Source organism: Rattus rattus, chromosome 3 (assembly GCF_011064425.1).
Source record: "Rattus rattus isolate New Zealand chromosome 3, Rrattus_CSIRO_v1, whole genome shotgun sequence".
NCBI lineage: Eukaryota > Metazoa > Chordata > Mammalia > Rodentia > Muridae > Rattus > Rattus rattus.
Window position 1 is genome coordinate 215,197,074 of NC_046156.1, and position 14,621 is coordinate 215,211,694.

Here is a 14,621-nt window from a genome sequence, read left to right on the forward strand (position 1 = left end):
TAACTATTTTTCAAAATCACAGGTGATAGCGTATCAATACTATAGGCAATTTGACCTTTTATAACATGGGTGCCATTTCCCTTGTAGAGGCAATATAGCTAATAATATTATGATGTTTGTGTCTATTTCATGTATTAATGCAGTATTCTATCTTGCATGTAGCAATTACTGCTATCAATGGTAGTGGCTAATACCACTTAAGATGATTTCAATGGTGCAAATATTTCAGTTGAGGAAGATACTCTACTTTGTTCTTCTCTGCCCTCTAAACTCCACAAACTATCCCAGTAAAACACTCTACTTTGGAAGGCTTACCCGCAATTTAATCCTAAGATTATTGCAGTTTAAAGGTTAAACTTTGTGCAAGTTAGAGGGATACTGACATGCAATTGCAGTACTGAGGAACCTGAAACAGGAGGATCACACACTAGCAAACAGCCTGGGGCAAACCAGTGGAGTTCACAAAGTCATACACAATCTCACAGAAACCCCAAGGGACAAACATGGTAACTTTAATCCCATCATTCAGGAAGCAGACGTAGATGGATCTCTGTGAGTTCAAGGCCAGGCTTGTCTGCATACTGAGTTCTAGGCCTGTCAGCTCTTCTTAGAGAAATCCTGTCTCAAAAACATCAAAGCAAACAAACAAAACCACCCAAAATAAGTGCAACTTAAAAGAAACTAAAATGCATTTTAGAATTAAGTTGATTGTGAAAATTACTGTATGCTTTACAACAGAAATTCAGAGTAACATATTTTCTTGCTGTACAGCTACTTAAATCTAAAATATTGTTTTCCCTAACTATAAATGTATTCTTTTTTAAGGGCTAAAACAAGATAAAATAAATAGGCCATACATTTATAGTAATTGTATTATTTATCCTTCCCCCTGTTTCTTTGGAAATGGGTATAGCCACATTAACATAAGCATTCCTACATAAATCCACAGGTGAATAAAATGTATGTAAAAAAAATCATCGTGCTTGTAAAAAAAATAAGTCACCCATAAATGCAGAGAAATGTTGAGAACATAAGTGTTGACTTAGATTTTATTTACAAATGATCCGCATTCATCAACACGGTGTTTACCATCTTTAGTCTTCACCTGATTAAGCCCGTGGACAGATATACTTCATTTTCTATACAAAGCAGAACAGTTTCCAGTAAGGATACTTATTTATGTTTTATAAACTATTGAATATCCATATTCTGGATTGAGTCTATGTTTCGTGAATTTACAGAGTAAGACAGACAGCTCATCTCCATTACTTTCCAAATACGGTAAGTGAATTTACATCTTCAGAAGGAAAAGTTGGTGGAGACAAGTGTGCCTTTCACTACAGAAGCCGTCCCTGAAGATGTGCTGAGGAAAGCTACGAGAGGAGATGGGCACAAGAGCCTGTGAGCATCGCTGAGATGCTGAGGGCTTCTTAGACTCTGGACACTTATTGCTCTTACGTTTCCTCCATCCCGCCTCATTACCTATGTGACCCAGCTGTGACCCAGATGTCAGCCAGCTGGATGTCTTCAAGTTTCCCAGACTGCTGGGGTCAGCTTGTTCTTTAAGATATAATTTAGATGAGCTCAAATCACAATCTTCTGTACAGTGAGTTCCCTGTGCCCCTATGGGAAAGGTCAGTGACTCTAGGCAGTGTGTCTCTCAGCTGCTGCTGCCTCTGAGTCCCTGCAGCTGACTTCGCACAGACAGAAACAAGTGAAAGACCCCACACCAGGCACATCCATTGTGTAACAGCTGAGCAGGTGGCACACGGGAAAAACGGTTCAGAAGAGATCCTGGTGCCAGTGACCTCATTAATCTAGAAACTTGAGTTCCGTCTCTGTGAATGCTGAGGGGGAACTTGGGCGAGGAAAGTCTGAGAATAACAAGAGGCGTTTACTTGTTACATTTGTTTAAAAGTAGAGAAAAGAATGGAGTTTGACAAGAAACATTAGCACTGTCTAATAATAGTAGGGGGAGGAAAACTATCAAAGTTTAAAAGGGAAAACCAAATCTTACCCGATTGTAAAAACCTAAAACACAGAAGAGTGTCCAATGCCCCGAGGGAGACACCAGAGTCCTTTGAAGCTCGTGAGCTGGGAATTAAAAAAAAAAAAAAAACAGGCTTTGCTAATCCTTTTTAAGAAAGGAAACCCACATGGCCTTCATCTAATTTCCTCATTTCTGCCAGATCTCTTAAAGCCGTGGTTGCCAGCGTGTACCTGGCGGGTACACGCCCCTCTGTCTTCCTAGGCTTCCATTCCATTGCTTCCAGAATTTGTTCCTAGCTTAGCTCACAGAATATTCTGCCATGACACAAGTTTCCTACTGCCTCATTTCCCTTCCATGGGACCAAATACTCAGAGCTACCAGGAGTTAGTTATTTAGTTGGAGGGGGAAGGAATTCTGATTGGCTAGACTACCTTTTGAAAGAATAAGACATAGTCATTTGTCTTTGGCCCTTTTAAAATATATGTCATAATTTCCTTATACCCCGGTAAAAATCCTGTTGCTAGAAAATTAGAACAATGCTTATTTTTTTTTAAGTTAAATAAGGCCTTAGACTGTATTACAATTCAGAATATGCAATGACTCAGCGTTCTTCAGACTCCTCCCAAAAGCTAAATCACAGGAGTGGAGGCTTCTATCTGCCATCCGCACACAGGATTTACTCTTATAGATCCCTTGAAGGAACTCTGACCAGTTCAAGTGGGACAACCATGGCTCTGGCAGGCCTTGTCCTCTCTGACTTTCTAGGCCTTGTTAAAAACTTAGATGATGGACCTGAAGCTAGCCACCAAGGTCTATTCCCTTATTTGACTTTGTCCTCCTCCTGAGGCTGACTACCAAGGTTCAGCTATCAAAGTATTAAAGTCTAGGAACCGAAGCCCCCTTTAGGTCACTTAATTAACATACCCAATCGAAATACACCACTGCATCCCAGCCCATTGTAATACAGACCTCCCTTTTCAGTCTTCTTAAAAGCTAAACCACCAACCAAAGAGTACACATGGACTGACCCACGGCTCCAGCTGCATGTGTAGCAGAGGATGACCTTATTGGGTACCAATGGAAGGAGAAGCCCTTGGTTCTGGGAAGGCTGGATGCCCCAGTGTAAGGGAATGTCAGGGCAGGGAGGAGGGAGGGAGTTGGTGGGTGGGTGGGGGAACACCCTCATAGGAGCAGGGGGAGGGGGATGGGGATTTCTGGAGGGGAAACTGGGAAAAGGGATAACATTTGAAATGTAAATAAATAAAATGTCCATTTTTTTAAAAAAGGGTACACCTGCAAGGTTGCTGTTTTTCTGCCTGAATCAGAGAGCAGTCACTTTAACCTTCCTTCTCTACTTAATAAAGGATATTTCTGTGCAAATGTACCCATTTGTGGTTTGTGCCTAGTTTGGAGCCCAGGGGGAGCCTCCTGCTGTGTTTGGGGGGTTCTCTTTTTAGCACTGCTTCTTTTCTTTTTTTTTTTTTTTTTATTAACTTGAGTATTTTATTTACATTTCAAATGTTATTCCCTTTCCTGGTTTCCCGCAAACGTCCCCCAACCCCTCCCTCCCCCTATATGGGTGTTTCCCTCCCCATCCTTCCCCCATTACCGCCCTCCCCCCAACAATTATGTTCACTCAGTGTTCAGTCTTGACAGGACCAAGGGCTTCCCCTTCCACTGGTGCCCCTACTAGGCTATTCATTGCTACCTATGAGGTTGGAGCCCAGGGTCAGTCCAAGGGTATTCTTGTTCCCCTCATAAAGAAGGAGTGAAGCATTCGCATTTTGATCATCCGTCTTGTTAGCACTGCTTCTTTTGCAAATATTTGTGTGTCAGAAGTATTACAGATTCCCTACCTAATCTGTAGTGCCTTAGGCAAATCCTTGGTTTTGTTTTTTTTTTTTTTATCTTCCATTTTATTTAAATTGGGTATTTCTTATTTACATTTCAATTGTTATTCCCTTTCCCAGTTTTCAGGCCATCATCCCCCTAACTCCTCCCCCTCCCCTTCTGTATGGGTGTTCCCCTCTCTATCCGCCCCCGATTACTGCCCCCCCAACAATCCTGTACACTGGGGGTTCAGTCTTGGCAGGACCACGGACTTCCCCTTCCACTGGTGATCTTACTAGGATGTTCATTGCTACCTATGAGGTTGGAGCCCAGGGTCAGTCCATGTATAGTCTTTAGGTAGTGACTTAGTCCCTGGAAGCTCTGGTTGCTTGGCATTGTTGTTCATATGGGGTCTCGAGCCCCTTCAAGCTCTTCCAGTCCTTTCTCTGATTCCTTCAACGGGGGTCCCGTTCTCAGTTCAGTGGTTTGCTGCTGGCATTCGCCTCTGTATTTGCTGTATTCTGGCTGTGTCTCTCAGGAGAGATCTACATCCGGCTCCTGTCAGCCTGCATTTCTTTGCTTCATCCATCTTATCCATTTGGTGGCTGTAATATGTATGGGCCACATGTGGGGCAGGCTCTGGATGGCTGTTCCCTCAGTCTCTGCTCCAAACTTTGCCTCCCTATCCCCTCCTATGGGTAATTTTGTTCCTGTTTTAAAGAAGGAGTGGAGCATCTGCAGTTTGCTCATCCGTCTTGAGTTTCATGTGTTCTGTGCATCTAGGGTAATTCAAGCATTTGGGCTAATAGCCACTTATCAGTGAGTGCATGCCATGTGTGTTTTTCTGTGACTGGGTTACCTCACTCAGGATGATATTTTCCAGTTCCATCCATTTGCCTATGAATTTCATAAAGTCATTGTTTTCGATAGCTGAGTAGTACTCCATTGTGTAGATGTACCACATTTTCTGTATCCATTCCTCTGTTGAAGGGCATCTGGGATCTTTGGAGGGAAGTGGATAGTGTTTGCTCTGCTGAACAATTGTTTGCCAAGGGAAGTGTCTTGAAATACTGCAGGTCACAGCTAGAGTGGACAGCAGAAGGAATTGCCAGTCAGATGTCAGAGGACCAAAGCACTCCTCCTTAAAAATCCAGGCCCACATTGACTGTGTGGGTGGCTAATGTAGGCACTCTCAGTGGCCTGCCATTCATGACAGTTCATGTGGGATAGGATTCTAGAGAAACAGAAAAGGAAAACTTTGTTCCTTTGTTTTTTCCTGTTGGCTGAATGGACCATCACAGCAAAATCAGGAGGAAGGGGGCCAGCAGAGGAGATGTCTTGAAGCAGTGGCACTTGACACCTTTTCTCCTTCTGAGATGTGCTGTCGACATGCCTGGTTATCTCTGACCTTCCGCAGGGCCCCTTTGCCTGTGGACCAGTGAGCCATGATGTCCACTGTTATCTAGGGCTCAGTGTCCAAGGACTAGGATATTCTGCAAATAAAGGGCTGGACCTGACTATTGGCTGCTACTGGGGAGTATGAATGTTGGCCCACGTTCTCCATCTACCAATGTCATGGCACTCCATTTTTATTATATTTTATTTATTTCTATTTGTTTATTATTATACACCTAGCTCAAACCACATTATAGATTCAATACTTATTCTTAAATTCAACTGTGATGACAATTTTCAAGTAAAAGGCAAGGCAGTGAAGCCATGTGAAACCCCATACACGTGTCTCCTCATCCTTCATCAGCACGTGAGTTCTACATCTATAATATGTCATTCAAGTGAAAGACAGCTGCTACTTATTGGAAGCCTGTGTTAGAAAAAAAATCAAAAGACAACAAAAGCACCGCTTTCAGTACGGAAACATGTTTAGTATCAAACTATTAATGTCTGCTTGTTTCATTTAATCATAGGCCTTTGACCTTGTCTAGGCCTGACTGTATAAAGCTATGAACAGAAGGATTCTGACTTTGTGACATCCAAATTAAATTCTAAAACAAGGAAATTCATCATTCTGACATTCTTTTGTGAGTGCACAATGTTTTGAAACATATCTTAAAATGTGACTTGTTTACATCCAATGAACATCATCATGTTCATTTGACTAAGACACTTAACAATGTAGCATAGTTTCAATTCTTATTATTTATTTTAAAATTTTATTTTTATTTTAATTATATATGTGCACGTGTGCCTATATGTGTGTATATGTGGGAGGTATCATAGTTTGTTTTCTATTGCTGTTATAAAGTACCATGATCATAAGCAACTCGGGAAGGAAAGGGTTTATTTCACCTTACATCTTAGAGCCCTCCATGAATAGAAGTCAGGAAGGGAACTCAAGACAGGAACACAGATGGAGGAAGAGCATAGACCACATATGTATGAGCTCACTGTCTTGGGTCCAAGGATGCTCGGGGCCTGCTTTCTCCTACAATCCAGGACCATCCGCAGGAAAGGTGGCACAACCCGTATCATTAATCGAGAAAATTCACTACAAACTTGCCTAAGAGCAATCTGGAGTGAAGGCTCCTCTTCTCAGGTTAACATTAGCTTGTGTCAAGTTAACCAAAAAGTAAAGTAGAATGTGGGTGTCTACAGAAATCAGAAGAGCTGAGAAGAGGACATAGGCCACTCGAGCTCTCACACATAGAGACAGGTGGTTTTGAGCAGCCCGACAAGGATGCTTGGAACCAAAGTCGGGTTCTCTGTAGCATGGCACATTCTTCCAACTCTTGAACCATCTCTCCAGCTTCTTCATTTAAATTTTCAGTAAAGACACTGTTTTATTTTCCCAGTTGCAAGAACAAGTGTTTAGCCAGCTATCTAGTTTTGTATTTTCATTTCTTTGTTGTTTTTCCAACATAATATTTTTACTGATTATTTGGGAATTTCTCACCATGCACCCTAATTACGTTGGCTTCTCATTCCTCCCACGTCCAGTCTCTCACCTTTGTGCCCTCCACAAATATACCAAGTCCAATTTGTGTTGCCCATATGCACATTGGAGCATGATATTTTGAGATTTTCTTCTAAATATATTTTCTTGTTCTTTCTTCAGAGTTTATTATGGCTACAATGCAATGTAGACTTATAAATGTTATGCATCAAAATAACAAAGGAAGTTGGGCAAAAATAAGAGAGACACACTCTCAATGTCTCAAGAAGTTTCTCTCCAAGATGAAAGTTTTCATCTCAGAAGAAACCGTGGCACAGCAAAACCAAGATAGTGTCAAGGCTGGGGTAGAGAATCCTCAAATTTGTGATAAACAGTGTGTGTGTATGTGCATGTGTGTGTTCATGGATGTGTGAGTTCACATGCAGAGAACAGTGGCCATCTTTAAGCCATGTCCCCCATGGCCTGCACTTCTTCTGTACTGAGACAGGGTCTCTTGTTGGACGATAGCTTACCAGTTGGGCTAGGCTAGCTGGTTAATAATCCCCGGGATGTGTCTGTCCACTCCTCTCCAGGGCAGGGATACAAGCACATATGTAGCCTTTATGTGTGTGCTGAGGCTCACAGATAGGCCTTCATGCTGTCACAGAAATTGCTTTTCCACTAAGCCACTTCCCCATCCCCCAGCCCTCATATCCCAGCATGCTCCCAAGGGATGTTTAGGAAGATGGAGCTAACAAAAACCAGATAAATGTATTTTCTTAAGTCTAGAAGTGGTGTTTTTTTCTGGTCTAGAAATTCGCCCTTTAAAATGACATACATGTACTCTGAATTTCTGAAGTATATACAGGATGCAAATGTCAGTCATTTGGCATACTTACTTGGAAATTTTTTCATCTTCCCAAGAGACAGACTCACTGCAGAACCTCTTCGATGAGGCATGAACAAACCTCTAACTTCTTCTCTATGATGACTTTAGTCTGTTAAAGACAAAATTTACTTTTGCCTGCATCTACATACAAAAAGCTACTGTAGGTGGTGAAAGGACTAAATACTTATATATACATATACATGTATAAACATACACACACACACACACCTCGATGCTGTGCTTGTCTGAGTTATTGCCTGCCTCCTCTCTTTCAGATGCTTCATTCCAAACATCTATGCTGCTCTGTTCACGGCTGCTCTTGTGCCTCTAATGTGCCTCGTGGTGGTATTTGTGGTCTTCATTCATGCCTACCAGCTGAAGCCACAGTGGAAAGGTTACGATGACGTCTTCAGAGGACGAACAAACGCCGCAGGTTGGGAAGGACCTATTTTTACATTTTAGAGATGGGGTGGTACTTCTCAGGGGTGGGGGCAGGGGGTGGGTGGGGATGCCATCAAGATTTTTTGTTTGGGGAGTTTTGTTTTTTTTTATTTTGTTTCTAAATGAAGTGAAAAGATGAAATTAGGTTTAGCTTTCAGCATGTAGTTCAGCCTTAAACTAAACTAAGCTTTCTGGTGTCTTCTACTTGGAACTTTCTGGCAGCTCTCCTCCTTCAGGGCCTGTGGATTTTACTGCTGTTTCCAATTTCCCTTAAGGTGTCACTGTCCAGGCCAGTGAGTCACCAGCTTCGGGAATCACTCCCCAGGGTTTCCCCAACTTAAGCAATAACAACCTGCATGCAACCTGGGAACTCATTCCGCTTCCGGTAGATTCTGAGACGTCAGAGTCCAGCAGACCTCTGTGGTGCTTGGGAGTGCTGGATTTTGCATGTGACTTTCTGATTGTGCGGACAGATGTTTTAAAACATGTGTGATCAGACAGCCTCATAAGTGGCTACACATGTCTGCTTACTTAACAGTGCAAATCTTTCCAGCTCACATTGGCTCCCACTGTGCCTCATTTTTTCCCTTTAAATCATGCTCAGCACCAGTTTTATGGTCGGATTCTCTTACTTTGTGCTTAGAATAGAGTTTCCTAGAACAATAACTGTACACCTATGGACACAAATTGTCCCTTAAACACTGGAGAAATTGAGGGAAGACGTCTGAACTGGAAAAGAGGTATCTTGTAGGCCAGTGATCTTTCTTTTTTTTCTGGCTTCTACAAATCTAATATCGAATGAGTGGGCATCATGAGGGAATTAATCACATTCCCAATGCTTGTCAGAATTTAAACAAGATAGTCCCATGAAGTCCCTCAACTCATGTCTAATACAGTCCTAGGGGTTAGAAGATGCCGTCACTTAAAAGGTACATGTGACGACCTAAGACAGCTTTCTCGCCCCTAAACTGGATCAGGATGCAAAAGCATTGTTTTTTTTTTAATTATTATTACATTTATTTTTTATCAGTCTGTGTGTTTCTTCAAGTAGCTGTAGGGTCTGGTACCTTACCAGCTCTTTCTCCCATCTCTCATTTGGCATAATAATGTGTACAGAGAAGTATTTGTAGTCACGAGTAGCCTTAAATTCATTAATACGAAGGTAATATTCTATTTAGAAGTCCTGATTTTTTCTTAGAACCTGGAACATTTTTACCCAATGTGTGAGTCACTGTAGTAAATGTCCATTGTGTTTAATACCCTGCTCAAATCTTCTTATTAAAATAGGATTCGCTGACCTTTAAAACATCCGATTAAAGTGGCACTGTAAATTAGTGTTTTATTACCTTTCTACGCTACTCAAATATAGATAGTAGCTAAAGATAACATATTAACAAAAGAAAGTTAAAAATAAGATTAATGTATCTCTATGGACCAGACAGAAAACCTAAAATGCTGATCTGAGACCAAAAGACAACAACAACAACAAAAGTGGCTGGCTGCAAGCTGTCGCTGCAAGCTGTCGTCTGCTCTAGTGGTAGAGTAGAACCTATAAGATTCTAACCCATGGTAAGAAGATTCGGACAATGGGTCATTCATGGCAGAAGCTCAGGAGAGCAGCTGTAATAGCTTCAGCTTTGACCTAAAGGAACATACCAACCCAAGAATACAGTCACATCACATTAAATACCAAGGCCAAGCTCTTCAGGGTTAGAGCCAATCTCTGCGTAGCTATAACATCCGCATGACAAAAGAAGGACCAAACTCCTCCCTGAGGGATCTGAAAGTCACTGGGAGTTTTTAGGGGAGACAATAACAAAAGCATTCCAATGGTAAAGGCTGAGAAAGATAGAATGAATAAAGAAGGAAATGTTTTCTATTTAACATTAATTGCAATCTCAAACTAAAGAGAAACTAACAAGCAAAAACTTTAAATTATAACAAATGGTGACTCAGAGGTCTGTAAGAGAATCAAGTGAGTGAGTTCAAGACCCTGACATACACACATGCTGGACCCCTGTAAGCCAAGTGCTTACCTACTTTATCTGTTGTATTGAGCTTTATTGAGATACAGTTTAAATAGCATGAAGTTCGTCTGTTTAGACCATCCAGTCTTCGGAGAGTTAACATGCTTATACAGCTGAGGAACCTCACCATGATCTAAGTGTTCTAACATTTCCATGGCCCTACAAGAAGCCTCACACTCATCAGCTGTCACTCCCCACTCTCTACTCTCCTGAGCACCAGGTAACCATGGAGCTGCCCTCTCTCCATTCCTGTCTTGATGTCTGCTCTGAAAGTTTCATACAGTAGGTCCTAGAACATGTGGTTTTACATGACTGGCTTTAAGAAGTATCGTGTGCTCAAAGTTCATCCACACCGTGGTACAGACCTTTTATTATACCTGGTATCTTTCTACTGCCAAACAGTAGCTACTGCAGGAAGTTCATCAAATCTTTCCATCTTTGAGGGACATTTGGGTTTCTTTCTCTTTGGGGCTAATATAAACAATACTCACGTGAACATACATGTATAGGTATTGGCATTGATGAGTATATATCGACTCCTCTTAGGTATGTATGTAGAAAAAGACTCTGCAAAAATATTTTCCACAATGGCTACAGTGACCTAACTGGTGTTTTTCTTTGTTTGAGATGGGGGGATCCCACAGTTTTGCCCAGGCTAGTCTCCATCTCAGATGGTCGTTCTGTCTCAGCCTCCCAATTACTGGGATCACAGCAGTTTTCAAATATAAGGATTATTTTTGCTTTGTTTGTCTGTTTGTTTTTAATAGACAACCCACATCTGTGGGTTTACTTTTGTCTATGTTTTCATGAGACAGAGTTGAGTCCTAAGACTAGACACCCTGGAGGGGATAACTTATTCACCTGTATCTTCTGATATGAAAGATAGCCTAAAATGAGAGTGCTTAAACATGATAGGTTGATAAAGAGAGAGAAAGGATGCAAATGTGAACTATTTAAGGAATAACAACAAGTATACTGCTAAAAATGTTAACTGTATGAATATTGAGGTAAACTCTGAACACAGCTAGCACATGATGAACAGAGTCCAAAGAAAAGCTAGTGAATTCACAAAGGAAGCATAAAGAGAGAGGGGGAGGGAGAAAACATTAAAAGGAGGCTAAAGGTATAAGAATAGATCGTCCAACAGAAGAAAGGAATCAAAGGAACCACAAACAGCACAATTTGAAGAGATAAAGCTTCAGAAATTTCTGGATTCAGTATAACTACACATGAAATCTATCTGTATGAACTGAGAGTACTATCAAAATATAAAAAAGTAATGCCAAAATTCATTTTGAAATGCATGTATCTGTTTTTAGAAACCTGGATTGTGAGTAAATTATCTTTGCTTCTGATACACTGTACTCTTACTGTAAGCAGACAACTCCCACTTGGGACTTGAGAATTAACAGTGTGAGCAAATGTGCTCTTTGCTGAAAACCCAAGTTTAAAGCCAGCACAGAACCCAGACCCATCTTCTCTTTCTCTGAACAGCTGGGGCTTTCCCACCCTCCTGGACACAGGAAGGTGGAGCTGCAGTGTGGTCTAACCACTCTCCAGAAGGCCCAGCATAACTTGCTATAGTTCTAAACATGCAATGGCAAGACTCCCTCCTAAACCAACTCAGACAGCTTAGAGTTTTATTATATTTCCCCTTCGTCAAAAACAGTTAAGCAGATATAGTTAATACCAGAGTCAGACATACTTGAATAACTGAAAGGGGTTACATCATTTCTTTTGGCCTAGACTCTTCCACAGTCCTTAGAATTGTTCTTCAAATTACTTCCTTCCCAGAATCTATATGTCTGACAAAAGGGACAACTTCCTCAACACATGTATGTCCCTACTGAATATAATTAATGAGAATCCTTGGATCTTACACTTTGAGTGACTTTTATTCCTTCTGACATCCTTAGTTCCAAGCAGCATTCAAGTAAACTAGTGAACTCTAAAGGAAGGAGGGGCAGGAGCTCTCAGGAAGTAAAATACCCCTTGAACTGTAGGTATCCTCTATACCTTTCCTGCTGAGCAGGCCTGAAATAGCCCCACAGCATGGCCTTGGGGCCCATAGCTGACCTCTGTGAACCTGAATTTTGAAGGTCAATGGTTCTTTGTGAGACTCACTAGCTTCCTCCTCCCTTCGTGGGTGCTCAAGAATGAGTCATAAAGGTATCATAAACCACATTTCAGTGTCTCTAAAGGCATTTCAAATGAAGCCTATAATTTTCAGGTTTGGGTTTGATCTCAGGCAATGATAAGCTGGTCTCTCCGCTCAGACTTATTTTAAAAGCTGCTGACTCCTTTCTGATTCATCAGCCAGTTCTTACGTGATGAAAGATTCATGGACCAGAGAAAGAAAATTAATAGGAATGAAAAGAGGAAGTAGGTTATTATGAGTCCTTTGTTATAAAAGAATCTCTACATAGGTTTTTCAATATCTATGCAAAACTGGAGAGGGGACTGGAGTCTAGGGTCATACTATACAGGACACACCTGACATGATTTGACCTCAGAGGCTATGCATGGTTATAGTTAGCACCTGGAATGGAGATGTGGCTTGATTCCCTGGCCATGAGCAAGGACACGCCCTGTTTTAGAATTCTGAAGTATAGTAATAGCCAGTTCTTGGGTGGGAGCATCATTATGGCAGAGTGCTTCTAACTAACCCTTATGTAAGGCTCCTTCTCTGTCTCCTTAGAGTTAAAAATAATAGGTAAGATAATGTTCCATTCCTCTGATGGAAATCACTGAAACCTTATGATGAATGCAAACCATTTTATCACAGCTAAGTGAGGTTTTAAATTGCTAACATTTAAAAGTTATCCAAATAGAGTTCCACAAAACCCACTGAAATCCAAATGAATAAAAGAATAAAGAGAGAGGAAATATGCTCCACATTGCCCTGTACAAGATGGCTGCCTGTTTCTCTCTTTTGGACATGGGCACTCCTTTTCATATCAAGGGCTGGATTCTTCTTCCCCTCCATAAGTCTGGGTCAGCTTTGGTTTGCTTACACAAATCTCATGGAAACAGTGCTGTTTCATGATGGGTCTAGTTCTTTTCTTAGAAACCACCAACCATGTATCTTCAGTTTTCCTGAGATGACCACGTCAATATAAAGATCAAGCTGGCCAATGAGGAGAAGACATATGGGGAGACAGTTTTATTAGACATCCTGCAGTGTTTGGGGATGGGGTAGGGCATCTGAACCCTGGTTCTGGATATGTAGAGAAACCATCTTGTAAAGATCCAGACACACAGAGCAGTACAGAAAACCTGCCAATACATCTGCAAGACTGTGACAAATCACAATTTCAAGTGACTAAGTTTTGTGCTACTTTTTTACAAATAGTTGGAACAACTAGATCAAGAAGTCATCCAAAATCAGAGAAAGAACTGGAAGAGCTTGAAGGGGCTCGTGACCCCTTATGAACAACAATGCCAAGTAACTAGAGTTTTCAGGGACTAAGCCACTACCTAAAGACTATACATGGACTGACCCTGGACTCTGACCTCATAGATAGCAATGAATATCCTAGTAAGAGCACCAGTGGAAGGGGAAGCCCTTGGTCCTGCTAAGAATGAACCCCCAGTGAACGTGATTGTTGGGGGGAGGGGGGTAATGGGGGGAGGGTGGGGAGGGGAACACCCATAAAGAAGGAGAGGGGATTAGGGGATGTTTGCCCAGAAACCGGAAAGGGAATAACATTAAAATGTAAATAAGAAATACTCAAGTTAATAAAAAAAAAAAAAAAAAAAAGAAAGAAGTCATCCAAAATTATGGGCTACTATCATTTTAAGTTTTGCTTAAAATTCATGGTTTATAAGTCAAATTGCAAAAATACCATTTGTTTGCTTGTTTGTTTTTAACTCAAACAATGTAGCTTACATTAAAGCAAAGATAGTTATCTTATCTAGAACACCACTGTGAGCTTGTCTGGGCTTCAGAGTGAGCAACACAACAGGTTTTACTTGGTCTTGGCAGAGATGCTGGTTTGCAGTCTCCTCTCAGAAGACTGCAAAAAAGAAAGTGAAAATACAGTGCCTGGAGACCCAAGGAAACCCCCCCCCCCGCTGTTCACTATATGGTGAACACCTCTTCCTTGTACAGAGAATACCTCGCCACTGTACAGAGAACAATGAATATCTCTTCAGCATACAACAAATATACCTCTTCACCTGAGTTTCTGCAAGCTCAGCTCAACCTTGTCACATCCTGTGGTGGGGAAAATCCCAGATGTTTCTGGAAACATTGTGGATGTTCCTCCTCTAGGACCTCAGTCTTCAGAGATTCAAATCAGAAATCTTTAAACACAAATTACAAGGAGGAGTTACTGCATTCTTCCTTCCTTCTTTGTTTGTGTGTCTTGTCTTATCTTTTGCAGTTGGAATTTATCACCAAAAACTCTTAGACCTGGATCGGGGCTCTATTTCAACTGTAGTGTACTTCCTGTCATAGTCCCTGGGGTTAATTCCCCAGCACAATAAATAAAAGAGCAAAACTTCCTAGCACAATCACCTTGGAAATTCCTGATGTCTTTTCCTGTCCGCTTG

At 41.3% G+C, this 14,621-nt stretch overlaps 1 protein-coding gene across 1 annotated transcript in view; it reads left to right on the top strand.

Annotated features, from left to right (window-relative positions):
• LOC116897335 (adhesion G-protein coupled receptor V1-like) overlaps window positions 1-14,621 on the top strand; it is a 205,939-nt gene that overhangs the window by 104,155 nt on the left and 87,163 nt on the right. The window contains exon 3 of the mRNA XM_032899091.1: window positions 7,875-8,032. Coding sequence (XP_032754982.1) covers window positions 7,875-8,032 — 158 coding nt within the window. The remainder of the gene's footprint in view (window positions 1-7,874; window positions 8,033-14,621) is intronic.